This window comes from Dipteris shenzhenensis, chromosome 12, assembly GCF_047967505.1.
Source record: "Dipteris shenzhenensis isolate YYH24624 ecotype China chromosome 12, Dip_SZ_1.0, whole genome shotgun sequence".
Taxonomy (NCBI): Eukaryota; Viridiplantae; Streptophyta; class Polypodiopsida; order Gleicheniales; family Dipteridaceae; genus Dipteris; species Dipteris shenzhenensis.
Genome location: NC_141607.1, coordinates 40,568,996 through 40,581,492, shown reverse-complemented (window position 1 = coordinate 40,581,492; position 12,497 = coordinate 40,568,996). Strand labels below are relative to the sequence as shown.

Below are 12,497 nucleotides of genomic sequence, written 5' to 3'. Positions count from 1 at the left end.
GTAGAGTTTGCTTACAATAATACAGTACATAGCTCTACAGGGAAAGCCCCTTTTGAAGTCATATATGGGAAGGTGATTTTGCCACCTATATTGAGGACTAAAGATGAAATATTTGCAGCTGATCAGTTTGTAAGAGACCTCCAGACAACTTACAGCCAAGTTCGGACAGCAATTGAAAGGTCTCAAGAGAAACATAAAAAGGCTGCAGATAAACATAGGAGACAGCTAGATCTCAAGGAAGGGGACTGGATACTTTTGAGGTTTGAAAAAGCTAGGCTCCGCAAGTTTAAAGGCAAACAGAAAGTGTATGCAAAGTTATCTCCCAGATATTATGGCCCTTTTAGGGTTACAGAAAGAATAAATGAGGTTGCATACAGATTAGCATTGCCAGAGCATTGGAGGATTCACAATGCATTCCATGTGAGTCTTCTAAAGAAATTCCAGGGACCAGAGCCTACAGAACCAGTATCTGAAGATCCACCAGAAGTGGATGAGCTGGAGGAAGTCCTTCAGCCAGAGCAAATTGTGTACCATACTGTACGTAAAGGCCCTCAGGGTAAGGAATTTTGCAGGTATCTTGTAAAATTCAAGAATTATACGGCATTAGATGCCAAGTGGATGGACGAAGACATGTTATCCGATCATCCACAGCTTTTGGATGTTGACAAGGAAGCTTTTCAGTTGAGGTCAACTGAATAGAAGCCGAGGGGATGTCACCACAATGTAAATATCCTAAGTCAAAGTACAGTTGACCATTTATTTGATCATAATTAAAGAGTTTTATATGTGTTAATTATGGTCAAAGAGTTATTTTAATGGTCAAAGGATTGACTACGGTCAAAGATACTTGACACTAGTCAAGTAAACCTGACTGCGGTCAGAGAGTGTTGACTTCGGTCAACAAGACTTGGCATGCGCCAAGAGGGTTAACCCCGGTTAACCAAGATGTGCCAACTCTGGTTGGAGAGACTTGGCTATAATTAAGGCGCCTTGACCCTTAGTCAAAGCTCTTTAATTATAATCAAGAGTGTTGACTCCGGTCAACCAGAGAAAATATATATATATTTAATTGTATATATATTTGTTTAGATGTGCACATGTGTTCAGTGGGGACGCCCACCGTGACTAGGATTAGTCCACAGTGTGTTATTTGCATGCAAAGTGCTAACAATTAATGGGTACCATGGTGGTGCGCTTTTAATTAATTGTTGCAGGTACTAGGAAGGATTATTTTTCCTAAGCGAAATGGGAGCCTGACAAGCATCTAGGAGGCGGTTCGTGTGACCGAGAGCTTTGAAGACTCCAGAATGGCCCTTAGAGGCTTGTAAAAGAATTTAGTCTAGATTTTAGACAAGTGGCATGTTGCCAATTTGAATAGAGCTTGAAGCTCTTGTAAAAGAAGGAATTTCTTTTCACGTTGAAGGAGAGAGACTTACGAGATAGCTCCAAGCTGAAGCTGAATTTCTGTAATAGATTTTCTGAAATGAATAAAGACCTTCGGGGGGGGCCAGCCCGACAATTTGTCCTGGGCCCTAGTGTATGTTCAGAGAGAGGGAGTGAGGGAGAGCCTTTGGAGAGTTAATTTCCATCGTAGAAATAAAGCCAAAGCTGTTTCGTCAACTACGGTTTTAATTTGAGTCAGCTCCAGGACACAATGGAGTGGAGGAGGACGAGCTAGCTGCTATGCGGGCAGTCTGGATTACCAAGAGACGGTTGCAAACACCATCCACGAGATGGGGAGCGCCTAGAGTACACTGGACTGAGGTCCACCCTATCACATGCGAGGGGTCACTCTGAACATAGCTCAACGGGTTCAGAAATCGAGGAGACCATGCCCCCCTCCGACACCACAACATGAGACAGCCAAATAGACTCACATCCAAGACATTTTCACCGCTCATAGATGGGCCACCACAGTGCAGGTTCAGATTCTGAGTTCTTGCTCATGCTCTCAACTTGCTCCAGATAGCAGTTAGCACACATGATATGATTGGATATGATATGATATGATATGTGTTGTACTTCTTGAGCTATTGAGCTCTCTTTATTTCAGCATAGTACTCGGCAAGGGCCTTAGTGCGCCCTTTCCTCCAACCCTTTGTGGCTTGCATGAGTTTTTTTCCCTTTTGGTGTCACTTTGTCCCATAGGCCCACGAGGTCTCCCATGGACATCTCTCTCTCTCTCTCTCTCTCTCTCTCTCTCTCTCTCTCTCATGCCTCAAGAAAGAAATACCACAGATTGATTGGGATGAAAACGACGTATGCAGTGTTACTCTAAAAGGAACACAAGTGCATAAATGCTTTAATGAGAGAGCAGCAAGAGTCAAGATTCTCAGACACACACACAAGCTGAAAGGTACAAGAATTTGCATATATGAGGAGCTCACTCCAACCCAGCTCAAACGAAGACAAGTTGAACTCACTAAAGTAAAGGAAGCACGCAAGGAGGGTAAATGGGCAGTCTTGCATGTAAATTTTGATGTTTTTGAATAAATTGTTTTACCATATACTCTTCAGGATGGACTAGCTTTGATTCGAGATTTCAAATCTAAACCCAAAGACTCTAAGTCTTAAACTGATGTTATTCAATCCGGCTTTCTAAGATAGAATTTAGTACTTAGTTATGCATCTAATAATTAGGGCTGACTTGCCGTGAGCGCTCCCTCAACTCTCTGGGTATCCAGATGTATTTGCAGCTTTTTGGTGTGTACTTAGTCCCATAGGCCCGTGAGGTCTTCCAAGGACGTTAATATAGTCTCTCTCTCTCTCTCTCTCTCTCTCTCTCTCTCTCTCTCTCTCTCCGCGCGGTTTATCTTTGCATTTCTTATTGTTACTTTTGCTATCAAAGTTTTTGTTGTTTTGTTGAGATATTAAAGCTTATCGATCATAGTTATGACATTCACTCAGAGGCTTTGTCAACTAAGTGGTCACTATTGGCAGCACCAAAAAGTGCCTTCAGAGGATTAGTGAGGGGACCCGTGAGTAAAAGGAAATTCTGGAGCCATCACGTCAATTTTTTCCACCCTTCTAGTATCATGAGGTAGGATGCGCTGCCAGTAGGCTTTCTCGTTCCGGATGGAAGATTGCTAGCTTGCTTGTGGCAACAGGACCTGCTAGACAAGTGCAATGGTGAAGGAGAGTTTGATCACGGTAGGCTTTCCGACGAGACCTCAAGCCACGAGGAGTTGTTTCCGCTAACTCACGTGGCAATATGCTTACCACTATGTATTTGCTTGGACGTCATGACCTAGAGGATCCGGAGGGCTTCCTTGTGCTCAGCTATTGTCTCATGCCTTATGAGCAGCTGAAGATCTGGATGGGTTAGATGATTGCAAATGCCGGAATACGGACACCACAGGTTGATCCGAGTGAGCAGTTGGATGTCCATTGTTTTAGGAGCACAGATGGGATAAGTGTACCAGTTTGGACCTGAAAGGAGGCTTCAAAGGCGGCTGTATAGCTCTGGGATACAGTGCCCATGCAAGAAGCAGACCTCGAACCAGGTAGTATCAGCGGGATTGTTGTACGAGTTCGATTATTGTAGCAACACAAGACCAGAGGAGTATGCCTAGCACATGTGGCCTAGAAGCAGCAATACCAGGTTTTTCCAGTGATCCTGCTGAGATGGTTCGTGCCAAGAGGGGCTTTTTCGACGGTACTTGTATCGGTCTTGAGCGACAGAGCATCCGACAGATTCCTCCTGTTCTTCCAATGGCACACCCAACACCCTGGAGATCATGTTCCATTGATTGGAAAGCCTCATCTAGAACCACACCAAGTACAGCTCATGAGGCCATTCTCATTGATTTCTATGACTCAGATTGGGCACGACATCTGCAGGTCTACTTCTAGGCATAGTTTTATGGTGACAGAGAGTGTGCCTCATGGTTGAGTAAGAAGCAACCACTTCGACAAGGAAGAGTACCAAGCTTCTTGCATTGCGACATGCAAAGCAAAATAGGTCAGGTGAATGTTGGACAACATGGGTTCCGGGGCAGACTATTCGACCATCCTACTTTGTTCAAGAAAAGATCACTGAAGGAAATCAATCTCATATACTGTCCAACCAAGGAGAACCCTTCACGTATCTTCACAAAGGCAATCGGTTGGGAAAACTTATGAGTACATGCGGAAGCTTCTTGACATTGGACCAAGGCAATAGTCCAGCCCCGAGACTCAGTGACATGACAAAACAGGTTGGCAGGCGATGTGGCAGCAGCCACATGTCAGCCAGTTGATGGATCATCATATATCAGCCAAGTGCAGCAGTTCGGGTCCACGGTCGGCCCATATCTATGTTCCATAATGGTAAAGAATTGAGTAATCTGATATTATATTATCTTGCGGATTTCCGTAGAAAAATGGTAAATACGTAGAATTGCTAAGAGAAGCCTTGATAGCATTTGCTTTAGCTTTGAGAGCTTCCTGTATCTCAGATTGAACTCTTAAGAGATGCGGATTTTTAAAGCGGAATCGAGTACCATGTTGAGCAAGGTGTGGTCAACCTGGTGCTAACTATTATGAGTTTGGATGAGCCAATGTACGAAATTCGTGATCAGTAACAACGAGAATTTCGAGAGCTAAATTGGTTTATTCGAACAGAGGCGATGAATACTTGTCATTCAGCTTCAATCTCTTCAATCATGAGCAACTAAAGAGTCCTCAATGGGGTCCCTCACCCGTCAATCGCAACGCTAGGAGGGGGGTGGGCGTATCGGCAATCCGTGGGAGGCCTGGAGCAACGTCCACGAGTGAAGTCCCTGCAGATGGGGACAGAGAGGTCGAATTTCTTCCCAGGCTTGAAATCACCATCAGAGTCGGGGTGAGAATCGGTGTCATGATGCCGGACACGAGGGGGAGGAGGAGAGTCAGAAGCAGAGCGGGAAGAAGAGGGAGATGGCGAGCGCGAGGGGGAACGAAAGCCTCGATCACTTGCACGGTGCGGGGAGGGGACGGGGCTTGAGGAATCAGCCATGAAAGCTTGAGCTATGGAGACAAGAAGCTTGGAACCCTAACTTTGACAGGGACGACTACCTACTGGAAGATCGTGGTAAGTTCAATTTTGTGCTTTGAACTTTTGCCAACGTTGGATTAATCTGTGGTTACTCTATTGTTAGCACTCTTAAAGAAGGATCGATTCAGTGCTTTTTTGTTTATGGACTGCCTTTAGTGATCAACTTTAGAAGTCAAAAATAATTTCTAGCATTTTTCAATGTGTTTTTTTTTTCAAATTCTTCGATTGGTTGGTGTGTTGACTTTAGAGTATCTCTTTCAAATTTGGGTGTGCTTTCTTGGAGTGCATTCATTCCCCCTCTCTCTCCTCTTCCATGTTTTTGGACGTGCATTCATTCCCTCTCTCTCCTCTTCCATTTCTCTCCCTCTCTCAATTTGGGCAAGATTCACTTTTTGGCCTCTATCTTTGGAAGGGTATAAGAAAGGTTGTTCGCTTTCCAGAGGTAAAATAGGTACTTTTTTTAATATTTCTTTTTATTTTAAGGTGATTGGTCCAAGTATGCTCCTTGTAAGAGGCTTTAATGCATGCATTTGATGACTTTGTCCTCTTTTGCCCTCTTCTCTCTCTCTCTCTCTCTCTCTCTCTCTCTCTTCTTCTCTCTCTTCCCTCCCCTTTCTCTTCTCCTTTTCTCTCTTCTTTCTTTCTCCTTCCTCTCTCTCTCTCTCTCTCTCTCTCTCTCTCTCTTCTTCTTCTTTTTCTTCTCTCTCCTCTCTCTCTCTCTCTCTCTCTCTCTCTCAACCACATGAATGAAATTCATCTTGTTGACTTTTGAGCCATTTGCATTTACTACTCTTTGTACACTCTCTCTCTCCTTCTCCTCTAAATCCTCCTCCTCCTCCTCCCCTCCTCCTCCTCCTCTCTTCTCCTCCTCCCTCCTTTTCCTCAGCATATCAAATATCTTGCAATTATAGCCCATGGTTGCTCACATCCCAACCATAGCATCTATTTGGTACAAAGACTCTCACTTTTGTCCTTCGTAGAGACGAGTCCCATCCCTCCACCTTCTTTAGGAGACGTGATAATATCCCACAAAATAGCATGCCATCTTTTCTCTCACACAAAGTCTGCAATGGCCTTAATATCTACTTTTCTCAAGTTCAAATTTGCAAAGGGCATAACAGATAACACATATACCATAAGGGACTCAAGCATATGTTTTGCAATTGTAAACCTCCCAGCTGGAGAGATGATTTTCCCTCACATTTCCTCAACTTGTCCTTAAACTTTTGGAAAGCCCACTCAAACTTTTCTTCAAAGGACATTGCTACTCCACTGGGGCATCCTAGGTATCTTAGGATTTGGCCTTTAGGCAAACAAGAAAACTGAGAGTTGCATACCCACTCAGGCATCTCTTCCCAACCTAACCAGATTGCTGTTGTTTTAGCATTGTTGGATCCTCGAATCAGATAAAGCAGCAATCTCATTAAAGACTTATAGGAAATTGCATATGTTACTCTTCGTTCCAACAAGGAAATTCATGTTATTATCAGTAAAGAACTGTGAATAGAATGAACCTGCAACAAACCCAAACCGGTTCAAGTGAATCAATATTCCAAGCAAGAACTTGATTCTATTGGCCAATGCCTTGGCTATAATTTTATAAATTGTATTCAACATGGACAGAGGTCTCCACTCAAAATGTCTTAGTCTGTTCGGCCCTTTCGGTACTAGCTTGATTATCCTAGCATTAATCTCCCAAGGCATCTGACCCTTGTCACAACACCAGTTAACTGGTTGAGTCACTTGACTCTTGCACGTGTAATAGTAATGCTGAAAGAACTCAACAGGCATTCCATCCAACCACGATGTCTTTTCTTTAGCCATTTGCATGACAGTGAGCTTTATCTCCTCTTCTAAAAATGGTCATTGCAATAAACATGCCTCATGAGCTTGTACTCTTGTTGGCATTCTAGGAAGAAAAACTGAAATTCTCTCATCAAATCTCTCAAGCAACACAGGATTCTCACCCACAATGCTTGCCAAGTGCTTTGCGAACACTCTAGCAATCTCCTCCTCATATGTGACTATTCTCCCGCAATCATCTGCTAACATTGAAATAGTTTCCCACTACCTCTTTTCTTCAACTTCTCTGAAAAAGAAAGAGGATGGTATGTCCCCTTCTTCTAGCCAGTTCATCCTTGCTTGAATACGAGCAGCTACTAACCAGAATGTTCATGCGCTCTAATAAACAGATCAGCCTCATTTAGAAAAGTTGAAACGTAGGCATCTTTTGAGTTTTCCTGTAGGGCCAACAATAAAGAGACTCTTGTTCACATTGCATTTTGTTCCTCAAATCTGTTCCTCTGAGCCCTTGGTCTACCATAGGCTTTAGCGATCTTCATAACTGCACTCATACATTTATTCCAGCATTTCACTGAAGGTTTGTATGCATCAATCCACTCTTCTATAATTGTGTCATCGAAGTGCTTCCTCCCCATCAAAGAGATGTTCCATTTAAAGGGAATGGGACCTCTACAAGTCGATTTCAATGATAGTAGATCAAAATATACCAAAATGAAAAAATGATCAAAATCGAAGACCTCTAGAATCATCTTTCCCTAGGGATAAGGCTTGATCCCAAATCCTCCTTGAGATAAATACAGTCTGTCTAGTTGAGCTACCCCCAGCAACTACCTGCTTGCTTATTATGCGAGGTGAAGATACACATGTTATTTACACTTTCAAAACTGATAACATCTATCAATCCGCTCGAAGCTTCTAGTAAATTCCATGCATCCCTCTCAGTTACCATGATTTTTGCAATTCCATGAGACCTGTCCTACATGTCATTAATGCTATTCCAATCACCCATTACTACTGCTGCTTTGTTAGCCAAAGCCAGTCAAAGTACTTCCCGCAAGCATCCTCTCCATGTAGAGGTGTTGGGTGCATAAATCGAGCAGAGAGAGAAGTCTATTCCCTGATGCTTTACATCAACTAGAGGAAACTCTCCCTTCGGGTCCCTTAGAACTGCAAGAATCGAGAGAGAGTCACTGATCAACAACACAGTTCCTCCTCTACCCAAAAAAGGGTTGTTATTGATGCAAGAGTAACTAGCTAACTGGAGACCTTCAACATTTTGTGGGCCTATTTTCAGTTCCTATATTGCAAAAACTTTTGGCTTATATTGTCGGACCAACCTCCTAATGGCTTGTTGCTTTCAGACTGAACAAACACCTCGAATGTTCCACGAAAGGAAGGCCATTTATGGCCTGTTCACTGCAATTTCAAGTAGAGCTTGAGGCAATTAAACTTCACTTCAACTGGAAGAGCAACGCCTTAAGAAAACAAGATCATGATTTGGACTAGGAGATATTTTTGTTGAAGCAAGTCTAATGTGTGCTCTAGGATAGGTTGTAGTTATAGAAGGCTACAACCAAACTTCATCCCGGTCCAAAGCTAGCTTTGATGACCCCACCTCTAGTCTAACTGATATCGCCTCCATCCCCACCTACTTCAAAGCCTCATGGTCAAATGGAGAATATGGAGTGGGATTAGATCCTCCAGCTCACCCATGAAAAGGACAAGCTCAATGAGGCAATGATTGACTTATCCATGGGCACCCAAAGCTCTATGTAAGTAGCAAAATTTATAGGTAGATCTAGACCCCACCCAACAATGCCTCATCTTTCGGTCCAAGAGGTATGTCTTGGCATTTAGCCCTCACACAACTGGCTGTGCAGGTGAACATACCACAACCTCCATGGTATTCGGACATGTCCCAACTCATCCAAGCATATGCTTGGTGATCTGTCCGCGATGCACGCGGGTGTACACAGTAGACGCGCGAATGCGCGCGCAGGAACTCAGAGGGAGCATGTTGGACTTGACATCCATTTTGGATCTATCTTTTAAGGAATATGCAAAGCAACAATTTTTTCACTCTTATTGAACAACACTAGCTTGTAGGATAATATCCTCAATACTAGCATTTGGACAAAAATCGCATGCAAAGGCAATGTAGTGCAAATTGTAGAATTGAAAGTGATATGAAAACACATGAAAGGCCAATGTTCCCAAGTGAATTAAGAAAAACAGTCATTTGCTTTAGAGCAGATACACAATGCTATCACAAAAGTAGCTGCAAATGTTGATCGTCCATGTGATGTGCAAAAGACATGAAATTTTTTGCCATTGATGTATTCAATCTTGTCCCATCAATTATTATTGTTTGTAATAGGCCTTCACAACCATGAAGCTATCCTTGAAAAAGTGAAGTATGTTGAGCAATATGAGGATTAAAATGTAAACAACTATTTGGAGTGAAGCTGCTCTTAGCGACACCACCACAACAGCAAGGAAAGATGATCCTTTTGATAGTTACCAAAATGGAACACTCATGATATCATGTTTGATCTCAACGAGATGTAGAAGCACTACAAATGTATAATAAAATTTTCTCCATTATGTACAAAAGAGGCATCTATACTTTTAAAATGTAGAAATAACAATATAGAAAATAACGAATTTGAAATAAAGAAAGGTACAAATCAAGGCACATTTTCCTTGCACATTTCAGGTATAGAAGACGACATGCCTTAATTCTGATTGCATCAGCAGTAATCAGCCCATGAAAGGGTATATAAAATTCTAATGTGGAGAGAACCAATTTGGAATCATCAAGGAAAATTTTATATACACATTTAAGCATATACTTGAAATATGTGCCTTAATATTCTTACAGCAACAACAACAATCTAGACATGAAAGGGTATCTACAAAAGTGTTTATTGGAACTTTTCAAACATCAATACTGAACTCTGTAATTGAGTAAACTTAGTTGAATAGACTTCTCTTGGAAACACACCAAGAAATCAACTTGAAATACATATAACGACATACTGGATGGAAGAGAAGACTTTTGCAACATGTATTTCTCACACACAAATGTTGCAATCTCAGATGTGATATTTTATAAACAACCTTAGCCTTGGCTGGAACAAAACTACTCACAAATCCATACATATTTGTGAGGAAACACCCCTCCACCTTTTAGTTGTACATCTATGATGTCAAGAATTGGGTGTTTTCTTCAAGAAGCTAGGAAGAAGACAAATGGGGATTGAAGCTGAAGGGTTTTTTCATCTAGGGTGTCTTTGAGAATGACCTCTATTTTGGCTCCTTCCAAAAGTTGTGACAGGGGCTTTTAGCTTGGGTATTTTATGAAAAACAATTTTCTTCATAGACCATGCATGACACCTTCTCCAACTGCCTGAATATTTTGTGAATTTACGCCTACAATTGTAAGTGTACCATTGACCTACAAATGATAGGGAGAAATAACATGCAAGAAATTGATGGAAACATGGTGAGAAATTAAAGTGACACAAGGAGATATTCACTAGGAAGTAGCTAAGAGAATGACATGCCTGGTTTCCATATCTGATCTATTGGATATGGGTCAAGAAAACCTTTGAGAGGTAACTTGAGAGGGATGGGTCTTTCAAGGGACCAGTTATTGGGGCATCCAACATGTTGAAAGCGACATGCATAGTGTTCCTCTTACAACCAACATTTTGAAGGACTAATTGTGACTCACTGAAGGTCTTGAATTTCTCAGCAACCTTAATATAACCAGATTTTTGATTGCTCCAAAAAGTGATTTGAGGAGGATACAATTAGTTTTTGACTTCAACAAATTTAAGACATGATAACAGAAGAAAGAATCATAAAATCTTCCAAGAGAGTGAGCTCATAGGAATCAAATCATCTGCCAAATGCCCATTGCCAGTGAAAAGTTCATCCCTTTGGTTGTGGGATGCACCTAGCTTGATGATCATCATGATGATTGTAGCCAAAGCGATCTGGTTTCCCTCCCCTTTATTAATAAGTGTTCTCCAAATCTCCTTGTGCTTGGCAATTTCAAGTTTCAAGGTATGACGGAAGCTCAACAACAAAGCTTGGGATTCGCTCTATGCGTGTGGAGGGATCAAAGGTCATAGAATAGTCCCTTGCTCCACCATCATTTCTTAAACCATATGGAGACCATATGCAATGTAAGAAGAGATTTCAGATCTACAAAGATGATTCCAGCAAAAAAAGAAAGTAGTAAGAGCCATTTTTTCTCTCTCAAAGATTAGCATTTAGAGGTAATCATGTGTGATGATTCAACCTCAAGTCTAGGTTTTAAACTATGGGAAGCATTGAAGGATGCAAAGATCAGCATGTTAGTTTAGCAAACGTGCACTCCCCCAAGTGTGCCCAGTCATGTGGGTGATGATTCAACCTCGCATCTAGATTTTGAACTATGAGAAGCATTAAAGAATGCAAAGATTAGCATGTCAGTTCAACAACTACTCAATCTTGTGGCAACCTTATGCCAACACCTATGCAAGCAAATCATGGGTCCTACAAAGTTGCCTACACCAACCCAAAGGAAATCACTCCTGTGGATGCAGCTCACAATTGTTCCCTCTACCCTTATGGTGCATGAAGCTTATTATCTTTGTTGTGCACAACGTCACTCTTTTGACGTGTTGGAGAACTTTCTTGGAACCAAGATGATGGATAGAACTTGTGATAATTGGAAATCTATGACTTCAAAGGGCGAGTCTCTTGCACCTGTCATCGGACAAGTGTCTACCAAGAATTTTGGTTTTTACAAACTAGAACATATCCTTGTACCATGTCAAGATGAAGGCTTCAATGTTGTCTTGCATTTTGTGCACATCTGGTGTCATTACAGTGGTGCTCCATTTGATACCTCAGCGGGTGCTTCAAGTTCCATGGCTACAACTACATACAAGTTTGCATCTAAGAAATCATAAACAAATAGGCCAGCATGTTTGCCACTCTCCAGTTGGGATAGTCAAATTATTGCAACAATAACATCCAAGAAGCTACCTTAACTATCAGATTTGGCTACAACAGAATTGAGTGGTCCATATGGAATGTGAACCAATTGTTGTCAAGTAGATAATGCTAAAACTTATTGATGGCATAAATAATATTTAGTGCTTCTGTCTCGGTTGTGCATAATTACTATGGGCATTGCACAACTCTTGACTTGCATAGTAAAGGGGTCGAGACCGCCCTTTTGTCTTCTATTGCATCAAGACATGGCTATATCAAAAGCATCCACAAACACATCAAAGGACAATTTTCAATCTGGAGGCTAAATGACTAGAGCTTTTGCCAGCATGATATATTGAGGTATTGGAATGCATGATCACACTTCTTGGTTCATATGAAGGGCTTTGTATGCACTTGGGCATGTAGAGGTGACAAAACATGTGTGCCTCGGGATCTATGGAGCGCTCTAAGGTGGATGAAACCTGTGTGGAAACATGATGAAGAGAGTGCTCATGACATGTATCTCAAGTCAATTAGGTTCCAAGATAGATTAGCTTGGACTCATAAAGAGAATCTTGAGATAGTACAAAGTGCTTGATTTATATTACTTCAAATGAACCTCCCTTTTATAGGTGAGGGTACTTACATCCATTTGCTTGCTCACATGTGCGATATCTCCTCCATGCCATGT

General features: G+C 41.8%; 1 protein-coding gene across 6 annotated transcripts in view; it reads right to left on the bottom strand.

The window, feature by feature from the left end:
- Positions 1 to 5,091, bottom strand: part of LOC147896221 (zinc finger CCCH domain-containing protein 28-like) — a 95,268-nt gene extending 90,177 nt beyond the window's left edge. For 5 of the 6 annotated variants that reach the window (XM_087382738.1, XM_087382741.1, XM_087382739.1 and 2 more), the window contains exon 1: positions 4,680 to 5,091. In XM_087382738.1, coding sequence (XP_087238864.1) covers positions 4,680 to 4,975 — 296 coding nt within the window. In that variant the 5' untranslated portion in view covers positions 4,976 to 5,091. The remainder of the gene's footprint in view (positions 1 to 4,679) is intronic. The other variant, XM_087382744.1, reaches the window with a different exon arrangement.
- Between the last annotated feature and the right edge of the window lie 7,406 nt (positions 5,092 to 12,497).